At 57.0% G+C, this 23455-nt stretch overlaps 2 protein-coding genes across 9 annotated transcripts; one reads left to right on the top strand and one right to left on the bottom strand.

The window, feature by feature from the left end:
* Window positions 1–5612: 5612 nt before the first annotated feature.
* On the top strand, window positions 5613–14999 carry RUNDC3A (RUN domain containing 3A). Of its 4 annotated transcripts, none has more exons than XM_030849047.2 (11): window positions 5613–5975; window positions 9622–9737; window positions 10143–10276; window positions 10463–10548; window positions 11345–11434; window positions 11548–11628; window positions 11770–11935; window positions 12049–12206; window positions 13008–13145; window positions 13260–13366; window positions 14402–14999. In XM_030849047.2, the coding sequence occupies exons 1-11, from the start codon at window positions 5869–5871 to the stop codon at window positions 14542–14544; spliced, it is 1326 nt and encodes a 441-aa protein (XP_030704907.1). In that variant the 5' UTR covers window positions 5613–5868; the 3' UTR covers window positions 14545–14999. The 4 variants fall into 4 exon arrangements, with proteins under 4 accessions (XP_030704907.1, XP_060146610.1, XP_030704906.1 ...); XM_060290627.1 differs by having other exon boundaries at window positions 10140–10276; XM_030849046.2 differs by having other exon boundaries at window positions 10128–10276.
* A 631-nt stretch (window positions 15000–15630) lies between these two features.
* Window positions 15631–21013, bottom strand: SLC25A39 (solute carrier family 25 member 39). Of its 5 annotated transcripts, XM_070044435.1 has the most exons (13): window positions 19862–19959; window positions 19471–19573; window positions 18887–18986; window positions 18694–18753; window positions 18537–18581; window positions 18153–18286; window positions 17747–17814; window positions 17480–17604; window positions 17128–17301; window positions 16693–16802; window positions 16397–16478; window positions 16239–16319; window positions 15631–16151 (listed from the first exon to the last, which is right to left on the bottom strand). In XM_070044435.1, the coding sequence occupies exons 3-13, from the start codon at window positions 18969–18971 to the stop codon at window positions 16036–16038; spliced, it is 1080 nt and encodes a 359-aa protein (XP_069900536.1). In that variant the 5' UTR covers window positions 18972–18986; window positions 19471–19573; window positions 19862–19959; the 3' UTR covers window positions 15631–16035. The 5 variants fall into 5 exon arrangements, with proteins under 5 accessions (XP_069900536.1, XP_060146247.1, XP_030704920.1 ...); XM_060290264.1 differs by lacking the exons at window positions 19471–19573; window positions 19862–19959 and adding an exon at window positions 20844–21013; XM_030849060.2 differs by lacking the exon at window positions 19471–19573 and having other exon boundaries at window positions 19862–20013.
* Between the last annotated feature and the right edge of the window lie 2442 nt (window positions 21014–23455).

The following is a 23455-nucleotide window of genomic DNA, read 5'->3' as shown; positions in this document are numbered from 1 at the left end:
TAATTTCATTCTGGTGAGCTCATCTCCCTGAGCCTTTTGACCCTTCCCCAGCACTCAGCCACGGAAATTCTAGCATCTCCACCTCATTTGCTGTAACATACGGTTTCCTCCAAACTTTGAAGCTCTATCTCAGTAGCATATTGCAACTGGTTTCAGATGTCCTTGCTAAAGCTTTAAAATGTTAAATCCTTAGTCATGGTAGAGTATCCCAGATCAATATAGACTCTCCGCTATCCAGCCTTATATTCTACTCCCTGACCCCAGTCCGGCACCCTCAAGATCTGTTCTCAAGCATGTTCTCCCAGGTTCTGCTGCTACGTTAGCCAGATGCTGCAGCATTTTTGGTGAACAATCCCTTTCTTCCTATAGCTGGGATAGTACTTCCCCACTTGTTCCAGAATGAGACTTGTCCATGGTCTAGAATCATGGAGTGAGATCAGGGTCAGATCTTGAAGAGAGCAAGTATCATCTTGTGAGGCATCTGCCTCAGGTGAGGACTTTGCATGTTATCCAGGCAAGGAGAAACTGCTCTCTTCTATCAAGGGGGAGTGGCCACTTCTCCTTGCCCAATGGGTTCAGGAGAATATGGGGATTCCAGAACAGATGTTTTCATACCAGGTCTCAGTGTCCTACTCCTTCCTTATCAGGGCCCTGACTTGGTGGGGCTTTAAATAAATAATCTTGCTATTCTTACAGCATTATGGGATTGATTTTCAGCCCGGTCAGCCCTACACAGGCTGCAGATAAGAGCTTCCTTGAGGGCTGCCCTAAAGGATTCTGGGTTTTACACTGTACCCTGAGTTGACAGCTGATGTGAGTTTGTCATGTTTTCCTTTTAGCAATTTGAAGGCATTTACCAACAACTGACCAACTCCACAACCTTTATAATTCCCATTTCCCTCCCATATCACAAATACTAGAGATACACACAGGCAGTGCAGCCCTGGATTCACCAGGGTAAAAGTTTTAGTAGTCTTGCTGGTGCTCTGGGTATCAGCACCCGCACTTACCCCAGCAATGGAATCCTCGTTGCCATTTGGATGGTGAGTCATCCAATTCCAGGATCCCATTTGGGGGATCTGCTTCCTAGGACCACTCCAGATACCCACTGGGTTTTTGGAGGGAGGGGTAGTCCCCCTAGGAATAAAACCTCAGTTGAGGATTTGATGTTTGAGGGGGGTTTTTGTTTGTTTTTTGGGGGGGTTTAGTTTGTTTGTTTGGCCACGCCACGCTGCTTGTGGGATCTTCGTTCCCCAACCAGGATGGAACCCATGCCCCCTGCAATGGAAGCTCGGAGTCCTAACCACTGGACTGCCAGGGAATTCCCGATATCTGAAAAATGATGCTAGGAACTACCTGCAAGTGAATGGGAAGGTGACACAGAGAAGGGAAGGAGGCTAATAAAGGCTGTGCTATCAACCCCATTAAGAGTGTGGACAACTGGAACTTAGTCCTGCTGGGGACTCAGGGAGCCAGTGATAATGTGAGCCTCAGGACTATCCCACCTGATGGCTGAGAGGACTGGGGTATTTTTCCACCATTCCTCATCAGTTATTGCCTGAGGTTTGCTGAGGATGGGAGTGCCCAGCGTTTGAGTAGTGCAGGCTCCAGTGGCCAGAGAGAGCCTTCAGGTAGAGTTGCAGTTTTTCTGGCGGTTGGAAGTTCGTTCAGTGTACCCAAGCGCTTAGAGAATGTGGGAGGGATACTGACAGCATCTGCTACCCCAAGGGAGGAATCCGTTCACTAGAGACAACAGTGGCTCCACTAAACGGGTAGCAATCCAATTCTGAGGATTTAGATTCTTCAAGAATGAAGTGGTCACCTGACATGGTCTAAAAAACAACAACAGCCAACTGGGGTGCTGGCTAAGGGCAAAGTGAAAATGAAATGAGTGTTGGAAGAGGAGATTATAAATGTCAACTTTGACCAGTTACAAAAATAAGAATCGTAGGGGCTTCCCTGGTGGCGCAGTGGTTAAGAATCCGCCTGCCAATGCAGGGGACACGGGTTCGAGCCCTGGTCCGGGAAGATCCCACATGCCGCGGAGCCACTAAGCCCGTGCGCCATGACTACTGAGCCTGCGCTCTAGAGCCCACGAGCCACAACTACTGAGCCCACATGCCACAACTACTGAAGCCCGTGCGCCTAGAGCCTGTGCTCTGCAATAAGACAAGCCACCAAAATGAGAAGCCCGCGCACCGCAACGAAGAGTAGTCCCTGCTCGCTGCAACTAAAGCCCACGAGCAGCAACGAAGACGCAACACAGCCAAAAAAAATAAATTAAATAAATAAATTTAAAAGTAAAATAAAATAAAATAAAAATAAGAATCGTAGATGCTATGGGTATTTGCTTGCTTGCTCGCTTGCTTTGTATCATATACTCTGTACAGTATTATTTCCCCCTTCCTTCCTTTGCCTTATTATCTTATAGAAGGATTGTTGTTGGTAGTGAGCTTTATTATTTAGTCTTTAGGTTCCTCTAGAGGAAATGTGGCCGAACTCAGAAAGGTATTAACATCACCCAGAGATGGATACTGTTACTGCAGAGACTTTGCAACTCAACGTTGCAGGGGAGGGCGCTATAGCACCGTCACTTGTACCAAAGACAACTGCACCTTAATAGGCAAAGGCAGGAAGTTGTTATTGTTCAGATATGTATAGAAAAGATGTGTGTAGATGCTGAGCAGCAAAAGGTCCCCCCTTTTCCTGTGCCAGTTACTTATTTCTTGCTTTTTGCTCCAAATCCATTCTTCATGTCTCTCTGCTCTCCGATGCTGAGGGGTCGGGAGGACTCTACCAACTTGTTTCCCAGACTCCACTACTAACTGGCTTTCTGTCAGGTTCTACTAATAGAAAGCACTAGAGGGAGATGGAAGGCAGGGAAAGGAGAAGGGCCGATATTCTCTTTGGGGGTTTTGTTTAGGGTCACCCTGTCTTTGGCAGTTGGCTCCAGCCTTCAGCTCTTTTCTGCATTCTGAGAACCAGCTTTGTAGATGGCTCCAGCGGCAGCCCACTGGTGGCTCTGGCCGAGTCTGAGCCCCACCCGTGGGCTCCCACCTCTTCCCTTGAGTTCCCTTAGCCCTTGCTACTTTCTTTAGTTAAGAGTTTCACTACTTCCATGTTGTCTCCATGTTCTCTTTCTCTTTTTGCTCTTTTGGTCTTCCCACTCCTGTGTAACCAAATCCCCTCTATTTCAAATACATCGTGTGGTTTCTATTTTTCTAACTAGGACCTATCTGGTGCACAAAATACCCTCAATGGTAGAATAGATAAATTGTGATAGAGACATACATTGGAATAGTATACTGCCAAAATGAATCTCCCTAACATGATATTGAAAGAAGCAAATTGCAACTGAATTCATATAGTATGACTCCATTTCTACAAAGTTTAAACACCATTAAACTATATATATATATATATATATTTTTTTTTTTTTTTTTTTTTTTTTTTTTTTTGCGGTACGTGGGCCTCTCACCGTTGTGGCCTCTCCCGCCGCGGAGCACGGGCTCCGGACGTGCAGGCTCAGCGGCCATGACTCACGGGCCCAGCCGCTCCGCGGCATGTGGGATCTTCCCGGACCGGGGCACGAACCCGCGTCCCCTGCATCGGCAGGTGGACTCTCAACCACTGTGCCACCAGGGAAGCCCTAAACTATATTTTTTATCGATGGATGTGTAGGTGGTAAAACTATAAAGAAAAGCAAGAAAATGATTATCGCAAAAGTCTGGATAGTGGTTATCTCTTGCGGGGATGGATGAAGATGAGATCTGGGAGAAGCATACGGCAGGTCCTGGGGTGTTGATAATGTCCTATTTCTTGATCATTGAGGTTATGACATAGGTGGTTTGCTTTGTAAATATTCTTCAAGCTGCACATATGTGTTTCAGGTGCTCTTTTGTGCATCCGATATATCTTGCAATTGAAAAACAAAAGAACGGGGCTTCCCTGGTGGCGCAGTGGTTGAGAGTCCGCCTGCCGATGCAGGGGACGCGGGTTCGTGCCCCGGTCCGGGAAGATCCCACATGCCGCGGAGCGGCTGGGCCCGTGAGCCATGGCCGCTGAGCCTGCGCGTCCGGAGCCTGTGCTCCGCAACGGGAAAGACCACAACGGTGAGAGACCCGCGTACCGCAAAAAAAAAAAAAAAAACCCAAAAAACAAAAGAACGAACATCACAATCACCCCTGGCAATGGGTCTGGAAGCAGGAGGACAATAAGAGGGGCTTCTTAGAGGTGAAGCAAGAGGGAAAAGTCAGAGAGAAGGGACTGAAAAGACTAAGTCTGAGGTGCCAAAAGCCAAGAATTGAGGCTGACGCTGAGTGAGCAGGAGATCTGTGCTGGGAGTCAGGACCTTCTTCCCAGCCCCCAGGGAGGCAAACCAAGGTTGGAAATTTCTACAGGTCTTTCATCTCCTGCTCCTCTGTTTGTGCTAATGGAGGGTCCCTGCCTGCTGGTCATATTCAGATGTGGGTGCACATCTGAATCAATGTGGTGACATTGGTCTGCCACTAGCGAGCAGAGTAAACCCAGTGAGTGGGCAGAGTTGGTGAATGGACATTCTTGAGGACAGATGGAGAATATGGGTGGACCCCTTGTAATTGACACAGAAAAGCTTTCTGTGGGAGCTGGGGATTTCAGTGGTTGAAAGAGAACAGGCTAAACAGAGGGATGGAGCAGGTGGGAGCAGTGCTGTGAGGGAGCAAAGGGTGGCAGAGAAGCCGGACTATGCCTCCATTTCCCCACCTTTCCCTAAGAGATGCGACCAGCACTGTAAATCGACTATACTTAAAAAAAAAAAAAAAAAATTAAAAAAAAAAAAGATGCAACCAGCTTTTCTGGCCTTGCAGAGAGGGTTGATGGTACCCTGCAGCAATTCTGGCAGCCAAGGGGTTAAGCCCTCATGTCAGCTGCCTCTGGGGTGGTGTGAGGAGGTAGGACTCTGAGAAGCAGCAGTTACCTTGGCACCACTGTGGGCATCAGCTCTACTGCTGGAAACCTCCACAGAGCCCAGGCCCTTAGCTGCCAGTCTACTCTTCACTCATCATCCCGAGTGGTCCCAGGCGCTGGGCTCCTACGGCTTATTCTGGTTTCCCCTCCCCCACTCTAGTATCTGTGGACTCCGCCGGCTGGTGCAGACAAGTCAAGCCAGGGCGCAGACAGACAGATGTGCAGTCTCCGACTGCTCCTTGGTCTCCCGGCTCGGCAGCGTAGGGCCACCTGCGCTCTCTGGACGCACACATGGCCTGGCCTCGCTGGGAATGCCGAGACTGAATGGATTGGGGGGGCGGGGCCGGGATGAGGGTACAGGAGGTGAGGAGAAATGAGAAATCTGAGATAGACACCACTGATCACAAGTCAGAAACAAGGGAGTAGAGGCGTCGGAGCTCAGAGAAGCTAGGCGTGGGTCCCGGGCTCTGAGCATGGGGGTGGAGAACAAGCCAGAAGCCCCCTTTCTTCCTTCCAATCGCTGCCTCTCCCTGGGACCCTCTCCGCCCTCCCTGCGGCCCCGGCCCTTTCCCCTCCCCCCAAAATCCTGCGTCCTCTGCGGATTGGTCCCCGGCCTTCCGGGGGCGGGGCACGAGGACCCTGACGTCACCTGCCAAGGGGGGCGGGCGGCTAGGGAAGGGGGGTGACGGGCCCCGGCTCAGCACCTCGGAGAGCTCCCTCCCCTGCCTTGTTTTGCTCCGGAATCGCCGCCGGGGGAGGGAGCCAGGGGGCCCGGCCAGAGGCGCAGCGGCTGGAGGATGGCCCTGGAGGGGTCGAGGGGCCCCGGCGGGCAGAGGGCCCAGCCGTGATCCGGCGGGGGGGCCGGGGCTGCGGGCGGGTGGCGGGGGCAGCTAGAGGCGGCAGCAGTGGCTACACATCTGGATGGAAGCGAGCTTTGTCCAGACCACCATGGCTCTGGGGTTGTCCTCCAAGAAAGCGTCTTCCCGCAATGTGTCTGTGGAGCGTAGGAACTTGATCACCGTGTGCAGGTGGGCACCGCTGGCGGGCGGGGGTGGGGTGGTCAGGAAGAGGCGGCGGGGCGGGCTGCGGAGACCTGGACTGAGCGTGCCCGCGGGAGGATGCACAGCAGCCGCGGAGAAAAGGGAGGGAGCACAGGGTTAGGAGGGGCGCGTCCGCTATCCTCAGGCCCAGGCCTGGAGGGGGTTTGGAGGTCTGGTCCCTACCCTTCTAGGTCAAGCCAGGCCTATGCCCAGCCTGGGGCCTGGGGGTGAGGGGTGTTTAATTGGCACTGCAGCTTCCTGTGAGAACCAGGAAGTGACATTGTGTGTGAGGGGGAGGGGTGGGGATGGCTGGCTCCCTTGCTGGGGGCGGGAGCTGGGTGGGCAGAGGAGAACTGATGGGATAGGGGGATGAACGCCCTCCAAGCGTACCCTCATTCCCACTCCTGTCAGCCTGGCCTCTCTGGGGTGGGGCTTTTCTGGGAGATTTTCCAGTGCTCAAATCCTGGATCAGGGATGGTGCCCTCCTCCATCTCTGGGCAGCTGCAGCCTATGGCCGGGTCAACTGGGCATGTAGGCAAAGTCCCTGAATGCGTCCAGTGAAGGCACGGCACTGCCACTGCCTTGCGAAGGACTGAGGGCCTGACCGCAGAAGTCTGGGTCTCCTGGGTTCAAGGGGAGGAGATTGGGAGGGCAGAGCCATTGGTTCCTGAGGGTGGGGCTGTCGCAGTGTTGGGAAGACCTGCCCACTTTCCTGGGGCCAGGAAGTGAAGCTTCCCACTTCCCAGCCCTGCAGTGATTCACCCCCGCTGCCCTGCCGTGAAGCCAGGAATGGCCAGTCTCTCAGCCCCCACCTGCACTCATCTCCCCGCCTAGGATGCCCCTGCCAGCTTCCTTCTCCACCTCCCCTCTCCCCCACGCCGCCTCTGAGGGCAGGGTGCCCCCAGTGCAGGGCTCAGCTGTCTTCCCTTGCCAGTCCCACGTGCCTGCACACTGGCCTTGATCCTGCCCCTTCCCCCAGGAATCAGTGCCCACCTGATGCCCTGGCTTCCGTATCCTACAGCTCCTTCCAGGTTCCTGGGCACACACCCAACCGTACTGCATCTGTCTCACACCATTATATCCCTAGTGCCTAGCACGGTGCTGTGCACATCTGACCTCTGTAAAAATGCCTGGCATGTTATAGAAGGAATGAGTGCAGCAATGGCTCAGCCCAAACGCGGTCCCCTGCCTCCACGCTCACCCCCCACACCCTGCCAGCGTGTGGTGTAAAACACAGATGGTCCTAGATTCAAGCTCTTACTTTATCAGTTATGAGCTGTACAACCTTGAGGAAGACTCCTAACCACTCTGGGCCCTGGGTGCCTCATCATCCCCATTGTAGATGTAATAGCCACACCAAGGAGTGTGCCGAGCCCTGTGCCTGGCACACGAAAATCGCCCCGTCCCGATGCCATCTTTCCAGTCCCTCTCCCCTCGCTTGATCTCCTAGGTTCCTCTTCCTTCTCTTGCCTGCCAGGACAGCTGGGCCTGTCGAGTGTGTGGGAAAGGGGGGAACTCCCCTTGGCCTAGGCTGCAGAAGCAGAGGTTCTGGTGGATTGGAAGTGCGCTTAGAGCTGGGATGTGAGGGATAGAGTTTTGGGGAAGATTGGGAGCATGACAAAGGCTCAGGAACCCCTCGGGCCCCTGCCGCCTCTTCATCGTCACGTGGTTCGCCTCCAGCTCCCAGAACAGTTCCCTTTAGCAGGCCGAGGGCTCCCCTGGGCCCTGGCCGCCCTGTCTCCATGGTAACCTGCAGCAGCCTTGCACCTCTGAGCAGGGGACACAGCATGGGGCTCCTGGGGGGGCAATGACCAGCTGCAGCACCCCTGAGGACAGATGGCAGATGGCTGCCATGCTGAAACCAGCCGCAGGCCCCCACTGAGGTCTGACCCAAATGACCAGAAGAGATCACGGGGGCGGGGCTGCACGATGAAGCCCAGATGAATGCCCTAAACACAGGCTCCTTCTGGCTCTCCCATTAATGGCCCAGCTCCTCACCACCCCTACCCCATGGCCTGTGCTCACCTTCTCTCAGTCCTTCCTGGGATCTGAACCAGAATTTGATGAGGCAGGTACCATTGTTCTTGTTTGCACCTGGGGAAAATGGGCCTTGGAGAGATTAAATGACTGTCCAAGGTCACCAGGTATCACACGGACACAAGATTTGGGTCCATCCAGGCTGCCTCTCCCTAGTGCAACTCCAGCACTGACCTGGCTCTGATTTCAGGCCAGACCAACTAACTCTAAGCCCATAGGGAAGGGAGGAAGGTCCATGGGCTTGGTTGTGCTATTGCCCTGAGAGCCTCAGGGGCCAAGGCTTGAGGGCTGGAGCACAGAGGGCAGAGGAGGCAGGGGTTGGTCGGGGCCTCGGTGATCCTGACATCCACCAGGAGGCCACAGATATAGCAGAAAGAGCAAGGCCTTTGGAGTCAGACATACCTGTTGACTTCTCACAAGCTGTGTGACTTTGAACAGATCAGTCAATCTCTTGGACCCTCAGTTACCTTATCTGTCAGATGGAGCTGACAGTGACAGCTGAGGACCCAGGGCTGTTGTAAGGATGGATGGGATAACACACGCAGAGTATAGTGCTGGGCACATCACAGGGCTTGATGAGCTTAGGGTAAAAAGGACAGTTCCAAGCAGCCCCCATGTCCCTGGATACCTCACCCCTGCTATGCCACCCATAGGGGGCCATGATGGGATGTTGGGAGCCATGTCTTCCTCCCTGTCCCAGCCCACTGCAGTGATGGCCGGTGGAGATTGCAGGCATAGGGACTGCAGAGGGAGCTGAGGCTCCGGGCAGGATTGGAGGGAGGGACGGGGGCTGCTGTGCTCCAGCCTCTCAGCCCCATTGGCTTCCCTTGGCTTCCTTCCTCTCTGAGAAGCCAGGTGTCCGGGCCCCCAAGCCCCCTTCCAGAGATCTGCTGCCAATGCCCCCTCCCACCCACTGAGTGTGTCAGACCCACACCCTGCACCTCCCCCGGCCCAGTTCTGCACCGCCTGGTTCTGGGCAGCTGGTGTGTGGGTGGCCAAGCTAGGAAGGAGAAGGGGGAAGGGGGGCATCCGTGTGCTGGAAGCCCACCTGGCCACCCATGCATGCCTACGCTCCATGTGCTTGGTGCTAACTCACATGCCCTGGTACAGGTGACCCGCACTCCACCCCAGAAGGGACTTGAGACTGTTCCAGCAATAGCAGAAGGCAGCTCGAGGACGGGGCACAAAACAGCTCCTAACTCCTATCCGACCCCTCCCCTTCTCTGACAGAGAGAATGCAACTCCAAAGGGTGGGCAAGGAGGAAGGGGCTCTGGGCTAGCCCACTGGTTCCAGGTGCCTCATCTTTCTACTGATTGTTTCATCCCCTCTCATACCTTGTTCCTGAAGCTTCCTTTCTCTGCCTCTCACCTCTCCTGTCACCCACTTTGTCAATCAGTCTCCCACCTGCCACCCTACTCTCCCATGTCACAGCCCCTCTATGGGTCACTATAGTCTCACCTGTCTCCCGCCCTCTTTCCCTCTGCTTCCCCACCACGTCCGTGCTCTTGGTGGCCTCTTCTCTGCCTTCCTTCTACCCCCATCACCTTGTCTTCTCACCTGACACCCTGCTGCCCCTTCTCCCTCCCCCTCACCCAGGTTCTCTGTGAAAACGCTGCTGGAGAAGTACACGGCAGAGCCCATCGATGACTCATCGGAGGAGTTCGTGAATTTTGCAGCCATCTTAGAGCAGATCCTCAGCCACCGCTTCAAAGGTGGGCCCAGGTTCCTGTCCCCCCACTGCCCAGCCCTCCCAACTCCCAGCCTTTGGCTTCCAGCTACCCATCCCCCTCTGATCTACTCTGTGGCTTTCTGAACTCCATCATTCACCCCGGCCCCAATCCTGGACCATGCGCAGAAGCTCATGCACAGAGCTGGGAAGAGGGGAGGGGATCTTCTGGGCACAAGACAGTGGGTGTCCACAAGCCCCAGCCATGGGTGTGCAGCTATGTGCCCTGTACGTACATGCATGTGTGTGCACGTGCGTTTGGGACAGGCACTCCGCGCGTGCATGGCTGCTTATACTTATGCATGTGTGTGCCCCATTACATGGACCCTCTCCGAGTTCCCTGGTCTTGCTGAGCCCCCTCCCTGCCCTGGCTCAGCCTGTGCCCCAGCAGGTCCGGTGAGCTGGTTCAGCTCAGACGGGCAGCGGGGCTTCTGGGACTACATCCGCCTGGCCTGCAGCAAAGTGCCCAACAACTGCGTAAGCAGCATTGAGAACATGGAGAACATCAGCACTGCCCGAGCCAAGGTAGGTGGCCTGCAGCGAGCAGGGCCAGGGCAGCTGCTCCCTGCTCTGGATACGGGAGGGCTGCCTGTTCCTTGGTCCTGGCCCCTGCCCACGGGCACTGGGGAGAAGGGCCACAGGAGATCCAGACCCAGTGGTGCACACTTGAGTCCCTTCGGGGCAGCAGGTAAAGGTGAGCGTGCTTTCCAGGGCCGGGCGTGGATCCGGGTGGCACTGATGGAGAAGCGCATGTCGGAATACATCACCACAGCCCTACGGGACACCCGGACCACCAGGTCAGACCTCCTCAGTCAGTGTGGACCACAAGTCCCAGTGTGTACATTCATTGCCTAAACACACTTGATCCTTAAGTTCCTGCTGTAACCTTCAGTACCTGGACTACAATTCCCAGTATGCACTGCTAGTTTCCATCTCCCAGACTGTCCACCAGTCAGCTGGGCCTGCAGTCCCAGAACACACCTTTAGCACCACCACCACCTCTTCCAAGTCAAATTCATCATCTCCCATGACCCCCAGCACTGATCTCATGCACAGCTCTGGCCAAGCCTCAACTGTGTATCGTTTTGCTTGTTGGCCTTCCCTGGCCTACAACCTGCTCCCCAAACAGTAGCAGCAGTCTGTACTTGCCACGCACGGCCTCCAGAGCCCCAGCGGTCAGCGCTTCAGTCCCTGCACTGCGGGCTTTTGACTGCATTGTGTCTCTAGCCTGTCCTCACGTTTCCGAGTTCACGTCAACATATTTTTGAGCATCTACTGTACGCCGAGCACTGTTTCAGGACTTGTTTCCTGATTTCTAAGGATCTGGGTGACCCAGTGCTTGGTGGGGAAGGGGGAGTTCTGAGGATGGAGGTCTAGTCTCAGGGCACACACGTTCTAATAGGTGGGAAACACAGTGCTATCCCCAGTGGGCCCCAGTCTGAGGGGGTGAAAAGATCCACAGCTGAGGGGTGAGCGGGAAGAAGATACCTCCTCCCTCTAGGAAAGGCTGGTAATAAGCCAACAAGAGACGCTCTGAGGGGCGGGGCTCCCTGGGAGGATGCTACACCGGCAGTCCCTCACCCCTCCCCGCAGACGTTTCTATGACTCGGGAGCCATCATGCTGCGGGAGGAAGCCACGGTCCTCACCGGGATGCTGATCGGACTGAGCGCCATAGACTTCAGGTGGGGCCTGGGTGGCCGTGGCCATGGTGGGGAGTTGAGGTTGTTTCTCTGCGAAGGTCCGCACTCCCATCCCCTCATACCCGCCCCCAACCCTGTGGCTGCTCTGCCCCCAGCTTCTGCCTAAAGGGCGAAGTGCTGGACGGGAAGACCCCCGTAGTCATCGATTACACGCCCTACCTAAAGTTCACCCAGAGGTGAGCAGCCCGATTGCGGCGGGGGTTGCTGGGTGCGGACAGACGACGGCCCTGAGGGGCGGGGATTGCGGGAGACGGGCGGGCTGGGCGGCATCCTGGTCCCCCTGCCCAAGGGGGTGCCCACTGCGCCCTCCTTCCAAGCTACGACTACCTGACCGACGAGGAGGAGCGGCACAGCGCCGAGAGCAGCACGAGCGAGGACAACTCGCCCGAGCACCCGTACCTTCCTCTCGTCACCGACGAGGACAGCTGGTACAGCAAGTGGCACAAGATGGAACAGAAGTTTCGCATTGTCTACGCGCAGAAGGTGCGCGGTGCGCGGCGGGGGCGGGGCGGGGGGCCGCTTAGAGCCCGGCAGAAGGCGGGCGGCCGCTGGGACCCCCTCCTCTCGTCGCCGGGGCTGAGCCGGCGCCCCCGCAGGGCTACCTGGAGGAGCTGGTGCGTCTGCGCGAGTCGCAGCTGAAGGACCTGGAGGCGGAGAACCGGCGGCTGCAGCTGCAGCTGGAGGAGGCGGCGGCGCAGAACCAGCGGGAGAAGCGGGAGCTGGAAGGAGTGATCCTGGAGCTGCAGGAGCAGCTGTGAGTGCCGCCGCGGCCCTGACCCCGGTCCTCGGCCACCCCGACCACATCACCCCAGGGAACCCCCGCCATCGCCCCCATTGAGTCTAACGCCACCTTTCCTTATACCAAGCACCAGCATCAAACCCCCGAGTCCGTCACTGCCACCCGGAGATCCAGCCCCCTCCCCGCCACCGCGACCTAACATCAGGCTCGACATAAGGCCCCCCACCAACCGGCTCCCCACTTCACCCTCAACTACCCGACATAAGCTAGAATGGCCATTGAACAGTACTCCTAGGACCCCAAGATTACAGTTAAGGACCTCTAATTAACGTGACTCAACGACCTTCAACATGACTGCATTATTCCCTCTGTTCACCACTCCTCTCTGCTCTGCAGCGTAGGTCCACTGACCATCGTCACCCACCGTGACCCCTGACCTCACCCCTACCCATCCCTCTAACCGTTCCCCTTGAAACGTTTTCATCACCCTGTGACCTCCCAGCATGACTGTGGCACCCCTGACCCTTCATGATTCCCACACTATTCTGCACCCACCCGTCCACCACCCTGGCTGACCCCGCAACATCTCATTATTCCCCTAACCCCCAGCACGAGTGCACTAATTCCTGTCACCGCCGTGGCCCCCCAGTACCCTCCACTGGCTCCCAGGATCTGCCCCACTGACCCTCAGCATTCCTACCCATTTCTGCTACCCAGGTTTCAACCCTAACCCCTCCCCTCCCCTCCTGCTGAGCCCCTCTTCCCCACTTCTGCTCCCTCTTCCAGCCAGGCCTGACCCCCCCCTCCCCATCCCAGGACAGGTCTGATCCCCGGTGACCATGCTCCCCTGGCCCAGGGTTCCAAGGACGTCACCACACGCCTGGTCAACCAATGGCCGTCACTGGGAACACTCAATGGGGCCGAGGGCGCCAACAACCCTAAGCTCTACCGGAGGTAAGCCCCAGGCAGGCTTGGCTCGGCCTTAGTGCCACTCCCTCCTCTACTAGGGAAGAGGGGCACTGGGGCCGTGGGCCTCTGCCCGCACACCAGCTCTCTGCTTTGCTACAGACACAGTTTCATGAGCACGGAGCCGCTGTCGGCTGAAGCCAGTCTGAGCTCGGACTCCCAGCGCCTGGGAGAGGGCAAGCGGGACGAGGAGCCCTGGGGCCCCATTGGTGAGCCCCCCAATCCAGCACCCATCCCGGAAGGGCTGAGGCCAGGCCTTGGGGCTTGTAGTCAGGCCCTGGCCACTTCCCTCATTCATTCAACTCTTCCCAAGAACCTAGCACAGCAACTGAGAGCTTGGTTTGGGGCGTCAGGCAAATCCCAGCTGCGCCTCCTCTGGCTGTGCGAGCTTGGTTACTGATTCCACCTTGCTGAGTCCTTCTCATCTGTAAAACGGGGATGTTGTTTAAAATGATCACCAGTGTTGGCACATGGTGAGGGCTCCATGGCTTTTGGCATCATGACGTCCTCAAGAGCCCCGCAAATCCTCAGGGAGTTCTTCGCCTAACTAATTTGCTCTTAACTCGTGCACTCTGTGAACCAGTCGCCTGATCGTTGTTTCCCCCTTTTCTTTGGCTGCCAGGAAGCTCAGAGCCAAGTTAGTGGCTCCCTTCAAGAGAATGTCCAGGACTTCAACGCATGCATTTTGTGTTGCCCTCCCCCCTCTGGCTTCACCTTGGTTTCCCACCCTAGTCTTCCCGGTGCCTGGACTACCTGTCTTTTCTTTCTAAAAACCACACTGTACTGGATGACCCTAGATCTTCTTTGACACAAGGCAGGCTATGGACGTGAAACCCCGCCACACTGTGTTTGTGATTGTCCGTGTGTCTGTCTCCCCACCAGACTGTGAGCTCCGTGAGGGCAGGGACTGTCTCGTCCGTTCTCTGTATTCCCCGTGCTTGGAACGGAACAAGTGCTCACTGTGTGTTTAATAAATGGACAAAGAGAGAGGATGAACCCTCGGGGGGAGACAGAGACATAAACTGACGATTACAATACAGTGTCCCAAGCTCTGTGCATGGAAACGGGCAGGTGCTTACCAGGGTTTAACTGAAAAAGGCAAGCGCTCCAGAAATGAGGAAGGTCTCCAGATGGGTGACCTGAGGGCTGTCCCTTCACCGCCTGCACCTGTGCACACCCAACTCACACACGCAACTCGCACACACAGACCAGTTGGCCCCGCCTCACCCGCCCTCTCTCCCCAGGGAAGGACCCCACGCCCTCCATGCTGGGCCTCTGCGGCTCCCTGGCTTCCATCCCCAGCTGCAAGTCCCTGGCGAGCTTCAAATCCAACGAGTGCCTGGTGAGCGACAGTCCCGAGGGCAGCCCGGCACTGAGCCCCAGCTGAGGAGCGGCGTGGGCGGTGCCGGTCCCCCTGCCGCCTTTCCTCACAGCCCCCCAATCCAGGCCACCCTCCAGGGAATGCTGCCCACTCAGCCAGGCGTCTCTCGGGAGACACCCTTTGCTTCTAGCCCGGTTCAGCTTCTTGCCCGTGGAGGCAGGAGCTGCCAAGGGAGGCAGCTTGGGCCAAGAGGCAGGGGCACCGGGGCCACAGGGAGCCCTCAGGAAGCTTATTCTTCTGGCGACCCTGCTGCCTGGCTAGCTCCCTACCGGACTCTCCTTCGCTCATCTCCCCGCCCTCCTCAGGAGCTGGTGGCCCAGACTGGCACTGCCGCCTCCCTTGCCTCTCCTGTCTGTCCCTGTGTATGCCCCCGAGTCACTCCTTCCTCAGCCCCCAGGCTGGGGGGGGGGCCGGGGGGCAGCTATGAGGGTAGCAGGCAAATAAAAACCAGAGGACTGCGAGCAGCCTTGTCTGTGGGGGGACTGGGACAGGGGCCCTGTTCTGAGGTTGGCAGGATGCTAGTGCTGGGCCCGTAACCAAGGTGATGCTAGACCAGATAAAATCAGGTGTGCCCCCTGGGAGCAGACTGGTCAAAATAATTCAAGAAGTGAGGAGCTTCTGTATCAAGTGTCCTAAATATTCGGTCAGCCCAGGGAAGGACAAAAACATGTAAGGACTCTTCACCTTGATACTCTTTGGTAACTCATTTACCCCAGGCAAAGAAGATGCTGGACATCCTGGGTGGCAGGATGGAGAAGGCAAGGCCTGGCAGGGCCCCGTTTCCCTTCCATCATCCTGAGCAATACAGCTTCGGCCTAGAGATCCAGACCCTTCCATTAGGCCAAAGCCTGGCAGTGAAGCCACCCTCCCTCCTGGGTTGTCGCTTAAGTGTACCCTTGGGGAGAGGTCTCACCACCCCCTCAACTCAGGGTCCTTATCCCCACCTGCTCTCACTACACTGTGGGAGGGGTCCTCTATGTGGGTGCCACCTGGGCAGCCAAAGCCAACATCAAGGTCCCTTCCAGCCCTCTTCTGTGCAAATCACTCACCAAATCCTGCTTCCCACCCGCCCCAGAGACCCCCACAATCAGAGACAGTGGAAAGAAGTTTATCATCTTTAGACTCAAGGAGTTAACAAGGGTGGGTGCAAACTATGCCGGGCGCAAGGTTTCGCGGCTCCTGGGGGCAGGCCCAGCTACAGCAAACCCACAGGGAAAAGAAGGGGGGGAGAAGTTAGCAAATTTGGTCTTGAATTTGAGGGGAGGGCGTGATGATTCCTGGGGCTGGGGAATGGGGAGCAGCAGGAAGAAAGTGGTCTGAGAGAGGAGGGGTCGGCGTGGGCCCAGAGGGGCAGCCGCCTACCCCTGGGGCTTAGAGCGGGGAGGAAAGAGAAAGGAGGCCCCTCCCCGCAGTGCTGAGGAAAAGGCACTTGGCTCAGTCTCCTCCCGCCCCACTCCCACCACGGGAAGAGGTCGGGTCCTTGTCCCCTTGTTCCTTTCAAGGGCCCAGAAACTGTTCCTGGTTGAGCCTCTGGAAGAAGCTTTTACCGAACTCATAAGTGCTGATCATGATGGCACACGACGGGGCGGCCTTGATGATCCTCGGGAGGAAGCCTGCGGTGGGAGGGGGAGGCTGGGGTCAGAGGTCGGGCCCCCAGGAGCCCCACCTCCACCAGGGAGTGGACACACACAGCCGCTCACCTGCAAAGAGGCCCCTGGTGCCCGACTCGGCCCGGATTCTCCGCAGCAGTAGCCAAGTGGAGTCCGCGTGCGGGGGTGTTACTGCAAACCAAGGCGAGGCCCTGTAAGACCCCGCTGGGGCCCCGCCTGCCCTGCCCCGCACAGCCGGGGCCCCTCACCTCTCACAGCCTCCACCGCTCCTAGCGCGACCTGGCGCTGAGTCTTCACCACATCGAAGGGTAGAGTCAGGATGGCTGCCACCTGGTGGGGTGGGGAGAGGGCTGGTCTCCGTTCCCAGGACCCCCATCCCCTGCACGCAGCTAGGGTCTGCCAGCCCCAGCTAGAGCTTCAGGAGGGCAGGGGGAGCGCACTCCTTGACAGGCAAGCAAGGACTCTTTTCCGGAGCATCTGCAACGGCCCTCAGGTCACCCCAAGGACACCTCTACTGGCCACGCTCCCAGCCTGGTCAACTCACCGTCCCTGAGATGCCGCCAGCCACAAAGCTGATGCCCACAGAGGTCTGGTCCTTCGGCCTGAGGCCACGCAGCCAGCTCTTCACCAACTCATAGTTGAACCAGTACAGAGCTTGGGGGCACAGGGGTTCACTCGTTAGAGATGGGAAGGGCAGTAGGACAGGCCACGATCCTCCCACCTTTCACAGACTTATATCACGACCACTCCCTCCCAGCTACGAAGCCTGCCTGCCACGTGCCAGTTCCCGTAACAGGCCCTGCAAGAAGTATCTTGTGAAAACCTTGCTGAACATCCCGCCCGCTGGGACCACTTCACAGATGAGGCGTTCCCGGCTCCGAGAGTTTACGTGACTTCAAGGTCAGTAGTAGCAAAGCTGGGACTTGGCTGTAGACCTCCTGGGCTCCCTTACCCCAATCCCTGCACTCCTGGTGCCTACCTGAGAAGGGCACATCCCGAAGGGCAGTAGGACCCCAGCCCAGCCACAGTGAGCGCCAGCCGCCTTGAGCCACAGCTGCTCGGACGCAGGTGCCCAGCTCCCGGTATGACAGATGCTGAGCCTGCAGCTTTGTCCGCACCAGCTCCAGGGGACTGATCACAGTCACAGTGCCCACTGCGGGGACCAGTGAGGAGGGGTCAGTTTACAGGTCCCAGGGGCAGCCTGCCCAGAGTCTGGGGGCCTTGAACGTCCCCCCCACCCCTAGGCTGGCAGAGGTTGGAGCTGGGAGTCCAGACTGGGCTCCGGCACAGGTGGGGTCAAAGGAAGGTGGAAAGCCCAGGGCTGTGCTCACAGCGGGCCAGTGCGCCAGCCACCATGGGTGCGTAGAGATCAGAGGTCAGGGCTCGACCACACAGGAAGGCCTTGAGTTGGTCGTAGGCGGTGAAGTAGACGGCAGTGGCCGGCACAGTCATCACCCTAGGGGTGTGAACAGGTTAGCCAAGACTCCCCAGAGTTCCCAAACCTCCCAAGCTTCCCCTGCCCCACCCAGCCAGCCAACAGGGGAGTAAGGGGTCAGTGGGTATCAGGGGAAAGCAATACACAGAACTGGGGTACTCACAGGGTGGCTGGGAGGCCGCTCCACAGGGTCCTTGTGCCCTCATGTCTCACAATCTTCACAAAGGCATCCTGGCCAAGCAGACACCAGCCCAGGAGGAGGGAGGATGAACATGAACAAGGCTTGTGGTGGGGCTGGCCCAGGCTGGGCCCTAGCCTGATGCCCTCGCTCCTACCCAGTAGCCCCTCAGGCCTCTACACGTGGAATTCCCTATTTGGCTCCAAACAGACTCCTATTCACCCTTCAAAATCTTGTGATGGCCCCACCTCCTCAGGAAAACCCTTCCCAAACTGAACTGGCCACCCCTATGTGCTTTGCGCTACCCGTTCTTTCCTGGGTCTGCTGCCTGACCAATCTGAATCCCTCAGGAATGCCAACAGACCCAGCTAAGGGTACAGCTGCTCCTCACCACGGTGCCAGTGAAGCGACTGGGGTCCTGAAACCAGATGGCACAGCGGGCACCATTTGGGCACAGGTACAGAGGCTCTAGGACACCATTGCAGTACAGGAGGCATTTCCCTGTGGATTGGAGAGAGGAGGGCACTGGGGAAGGGGAGGCGCATTAGCATGACAGAGCCCTGGAACCTCACAGGGAGGTGGTGAGCTCCCATCCCTGGAGGGCCAGCAGAGCCTGGGGTCCCTGGGTGGACGTTCTTGTGTAGGACAGAGAGCTAGCTAATATGATCTAGAAACGCGTACTAGTCCGTGGCTGTGAGGCCCCCGTGTGCCCCGGGGAGACTGGGACATCCCTCCCCAGGACACTTACAGGTCCCCCGTGGCGTGGGGCACTCACATTTGGCGTAGGAGAGGCTCCAGAGTCTGGAGGAAGACATCAGCTCTAAAACACAAGGCACTACCTCAAGTCACAAATGTTCCCCACCTGCCCCAGGGACCTCATCTCTGGGGACCCCTGACACCACTCCCTATTGGCTTCAGGGTCAGACACTCACCACTGGCCACCGAGGGGCGCTGAGACTGCAAGCGTACCTTCACCACGTCCAGGGGGGTCACTGGGGGAGGAGGGCAGGTCTGAAAGCTCCTTTCAGGACCCTGCCCCGAACCCCTCTTCCAGAGCCAAGTCATTTCTAATCTCTGGTCTGCCCCAGTCCCAAGCTGCCCCCACCCCACCATCCCAGGTCTTACTGAAGAGAGAGGTGACCACGGCCCCAGCGCCGGATGCCACCATTTGTTGGAGGGGACTAATGCCCCCAGGGTCCTGGTCAGCCATTTTGTAGCTCCAGTTCTGAAAAACAAACCTCAGTCAATTGGAGCACAAAACCGGAGTCAGGGGGAGGGAGAGAAAGGAGGCAGAGGCTCTTGGGGACACTAGCTGGACCCTCACCCCACTCACTCACTATGAGTTTCGCATAACCACTTTTTATAGCAGTTATTGTCAACTCCACCTTGCCAAAGGGGAAAGAGGCTCAGAGATGAGGTGACCTGACCAAGGTCACCGTGGGAGCAGTTAGGAAGAAATCTGGGAGAGTCATCCATCAGTTAATGAACGGTAATGACCCACCCCTATTCCTCACCCTCACCACACGGGCTTACTGTGCACCTCTTCAGTGCAGGTGCCCGGGTTGGCCTGGGGGACCCAAAGATCAAAACGCCTGAGCCGCCCCCCTACGCCCCCCACTCCAGCACCCAGCCCCAAGGCGGGCGCATGCGAGCCTCGAGTCACCGGACGTGGAGAGGTAGAGCCCGGCAGGGAGGGAAAGATAACAAACCTGAGGGCGGCGAAGGGTCCGTCCACTCTCTGGGACTGCAGGCAAGGGTTCCCGGCCCTCCCCCGCGCCCGTCCTCCCGAGGCCGGAGGGCCAAGCCCCAAGCCTGGATGGGAAGGATAATCTCTCTGCTCCCTCTCCCTCAAAATCTCTTTCTCGGGGGAGCCGGTCGAAAGTGCGGGAAGCAGGCATGGGGAGACAAGATCGCTCTTCGCCCCTCGGCGACACTCTCTGTCCTGGCCCCGCGCGCAAAGGGCGCCCGGTGGGGCCGACTAGGTCGGCCCGCGACTCCCGGCCCCCATCCAGGCCCGGCTCAGGCACCCAGGACCCCCAGAGACCCGACTCCCGCCTCCGCCCCCCGCCGGACCCTCAGCCCAGGTCCAGCCCCGCCCACCTGGCTCTAGGCCGGTGCTTGCGCGGCGCGGCGCCCGGGGCCGGGCGGGCCCATAGCGGCTCCGCGGCCGGGACCGGCTCCACTCCCGCTCGCTAGGCACCCAGGCCGACTCGGAAACTGGACGAGCCCGTCCCGCCCCTGGACGGCGCCGCGAGGCCCCGCCCCCCCACGGGCCGACCAGCCGACTGCCCGGAGTGAGGCCTGCCCGCCCACTCGCGGCCTCCTCTGGGTCCCGCGCTAACGCGGCCCCGCGCCGCGGGTGCCCCGCCGGGCCCGCGCGCCAAGGTCGCGAGTCTCCACGCCGCGCTTGACCTGGCGGCAGCACCGTACTTGACAGCGTATTGTCGCCAACACCACCCCACCAGCATCCCGGCCGAGCGCTGCTCCCGCAAACTTTCTAGACGAACGTGGGTAAAGCACTCTCCCCATTTCCCTCATTTGTTTGGTGGCGGAGGTTTGAATCAGTTCTTCCAAGGCCATGGGGGGCGATGAAATAGTGCTGGCAAACATTAACCCATCGGGCTCGTTGCCGATGTTTTACAACTTTACGGCGACCGTATCAAACAGGGTCGTCCCTATTCAACAATCCATCGAGACTGCAACTGCAAAACCACTTGACAAAACTGAGGGGTACCCTGCGGGTGTGGGTAGTGAAGTTGACGAGTAAGTAACCCAGGCCAGGCAGGCTGGACAGAGAGGAAAGGCTGGCCCGGGAGCCGGGAGACGTGGGTTCAACCGGTTTTAACTTGGGCTTCGTCCCACCTCCCTGTGACCCTGGGCAAGTTACAACACCGCTCTGGGTCTCGGATTCCTCCTTCGCACAGGAGTAGGATTGAGTAGGGGAGAAGGAGACCGACATTTCTGTGTTGGTTACTCTCACGAAACCTATTTCTTCTACGTCTCAGAATTTCTAGTAGATCATTATTAACCCCGTCTTACAGAAGACGAAACGGAGGCTTAAAGTTAAGAACTGGACAAGTACCTCCCCCGCACCACATTGCCTCCCCGAGTGACAGGTGGGCGTTAATCCTGGACGTCTCTGATCCCGCTTCTCAGGAGCCGCAGTTCTGTCCCGGGCCAGCCCCGCACCCGAGACCCCATCAGCTGCCTCGCTTTTAAAACTTTCGTGCGGCGAAGAGTGTCCTAAGAGAAAAAGGAACACCGGCTGCGAGCGTGCGCCTTTAAGAAGGGTAGGCTGTGACTTTGACGTCACCAGCTCTTCCGCCCCCTTACCCCGAGAATGGTCGCGTCCGGGCCTGGAGTCGCCCGCCAGCCGGTGCACGCCGGGTTAGCACGTGGGTTCCAAGGGGCCAACCGTGTGCTTTCCCTGAGAAAAGACTTTGCGGCTCTCCACCGCTAGGAAGCCCGAAATGGGGGGCGGGGAGTGACCCGTGAAGTGCTGCTGATCAAAAGGGCCCTGAGAGAAGGCGCCCTTTACATGCCCTTCCCATACCAACTGAATTCTGAAATGACACAAAATAATTTTATAAACTGACAGGGCGAGAACCCAGCCCCTGTTAGGGTCCTTTACTCCCTCAAAGTTATGACTTACACAGTTTCACAGCCATCAGCCAAGAGATAACTCCCCCCCATTTTACAGAGGAGGAAACTGAGGTCCTTGTGTGTAATGACTCCTGGTGTGGAGTAGAATCCAGACTTCTCCTACGCATTCTCCCATTTTTCACATGAGAAAATGGGGACCCCAGAGGTCAAGTTGCACCAAGATCACACAAATGAAAGAGCTAGAATTCAAACCCCCTCCTACCTGAGTCCAGAGGATCTCCCATCCCATCCCATTCTCAACCAGGGCTCTCTGCTCCCTGCAAATGTTTACTCAGGCCTCAGGCCCCAAAGAACTCTAAGATACAGCGCTGGTGGGGCTGCACCACTTACCTGCCTCCAGATCGGAGCACTGGGAGGGCGGGACCTGGTTCCAATCTGGGCTGCCTGCTGCAGCAGCTGTGGGACCTCTAGCAAGTATCTAGAGTCCTTTAAGCCTTCGTTTCACCCATTTATAAATGAGCTGATGGGGATCAAAATACCCCTGCCTCCTGGGAATTTGAGGATGTAATGAGTTAATAGCTCTAAAGTGCTTAGAGCCCTGTCTGGCACTTGGCAAGCAGCTGGTGACCACTACTATTATTACTGATTGCCCCCCGCCCCACTCCAGGACCTGTGGCACAGAAAGTTCTGGAAAGGGTCTTTAGAGCAACCAGGATTCTGGTCCCACCTCTGCCTCTAAATGCAGGCACAGATAATGATAACTCCTTACACACCTTCTTCCCCAGAGCAAAGTAGCACAGCCAGGAATCAAACATGGTGACCTCTGAGCCTCAGTTTCCTTCACAGTAGAATGAGGGGCTTGCACTCCATTTCTGGTTTTCTTCTTGCAATAGGATGCCTTTGAGATTTGTCACTACACCTCAGTTTCCTCAACTGAAAATAAGGATGAGTTACCCATCCTGCTAATTTACAGACTCTTAGCTAAAGTCATGTCTGTGAAAAGCTGAGTCGACAAACAGTTCTGTAGTCCCACCCAGAGCTGAGTAGATCTCACTCCCTGCCATCCCCTACCTGTAAATGCTTGGAGGCTGAGAAAACCTTGGTATAACCAAATGCCAGCATGCTGGCAACCGTCTGGGTGGAAGGGAGAAGTTATCCACTACTGGAGCTGGTGGAGGTGTCGTCCAAGGACGATCATAGCGACTGCAGGGTGGATCCAGAGCCTTGAGGTGCCCATGAACCTGTGGGGCTCCGGCTAGACTGGCCTGACCTGAGAAGCAAGCCTAGAGGCCTGAGGAGGAGGCGGCCACTGTCCTGGCTGTGTCAGCCGCGGTTCACGCTGACCGCACACCCCGTGGTCCTACTAGAGGCAGCATGTGTCTCCGTGTGGCCATCACCGGCCTCCTTGTCAGATGGAAAAACAGAAACTCCTTTCAGCTGTAAAAGGGGAGAAAACAGTACCAGCCCCAGGGATTATCTCAGGGACTGATGGACAAGTCCTTGCCTGGCAAGTGAGGTAAACAGAAGATAGTTTATTGTAAGGCTGAATTCTTCCAGGGCGAGCCCCAGCTTGCACCCGCAGGGCCTAGGAAGACATTTATGCGGCTGAAGTAGGGCTCAGGTTCCTCCCGTGGACGCTACCAGCACCTCTGAGTTCAGGGCTTGAACCGTTCCCCCCTAGAGGTGCCTGCCTGTAGGCAAGGCCCCAGGCTGCAGGACCACTGAACCGGAGAAGAGAAATCCAAACTCTAGGCCTCACGTTAAATGCCAAGTCAGATCTTTGATTGGGCCCTGGGGGCAGGGAGGGGTGGGGAAGTTATAGAGGACTTTATTGTGACAACTGGAGAAAACTGAATAAAGCCTGTATAGTTGATATTACTTTATCAACGTTAAATTTCTTGAGTGTGGTAACCATACAGTGGTTTTGTAGAATGTCCTTGGTCTTAGGAAATGTTTAGTGGCATATGTCTGCAACTGTCTCAAATGGTTCAGCAAAAATAAAAAGATAAAGCCGATGTAGCAAAATGTGAACAACTGTAGATCAAAGTGAAGGGTACATGGGCTCATTGTACCATTCTTGCAATTTTTCTG

The sequence above is a fragment of the Globicephala melas genome, chromosome 20, assembly GCF_963455315.2.
Source record: "Globicephala melas chromosome 20, mGloMel1.2, whole genome shotgun sequence".
Lineage (NCBI taxonomy): Eukaryota > Metazoa > Chordata > Mammalia > Artiodactyla > Delphinidae > Globicephala > Globicephala melas.
The sequence above is the reverse complement of the archived record's forward strand: the minus strand, read 5'-3'. Positions and strand labels throughout refer to the sequence as shown.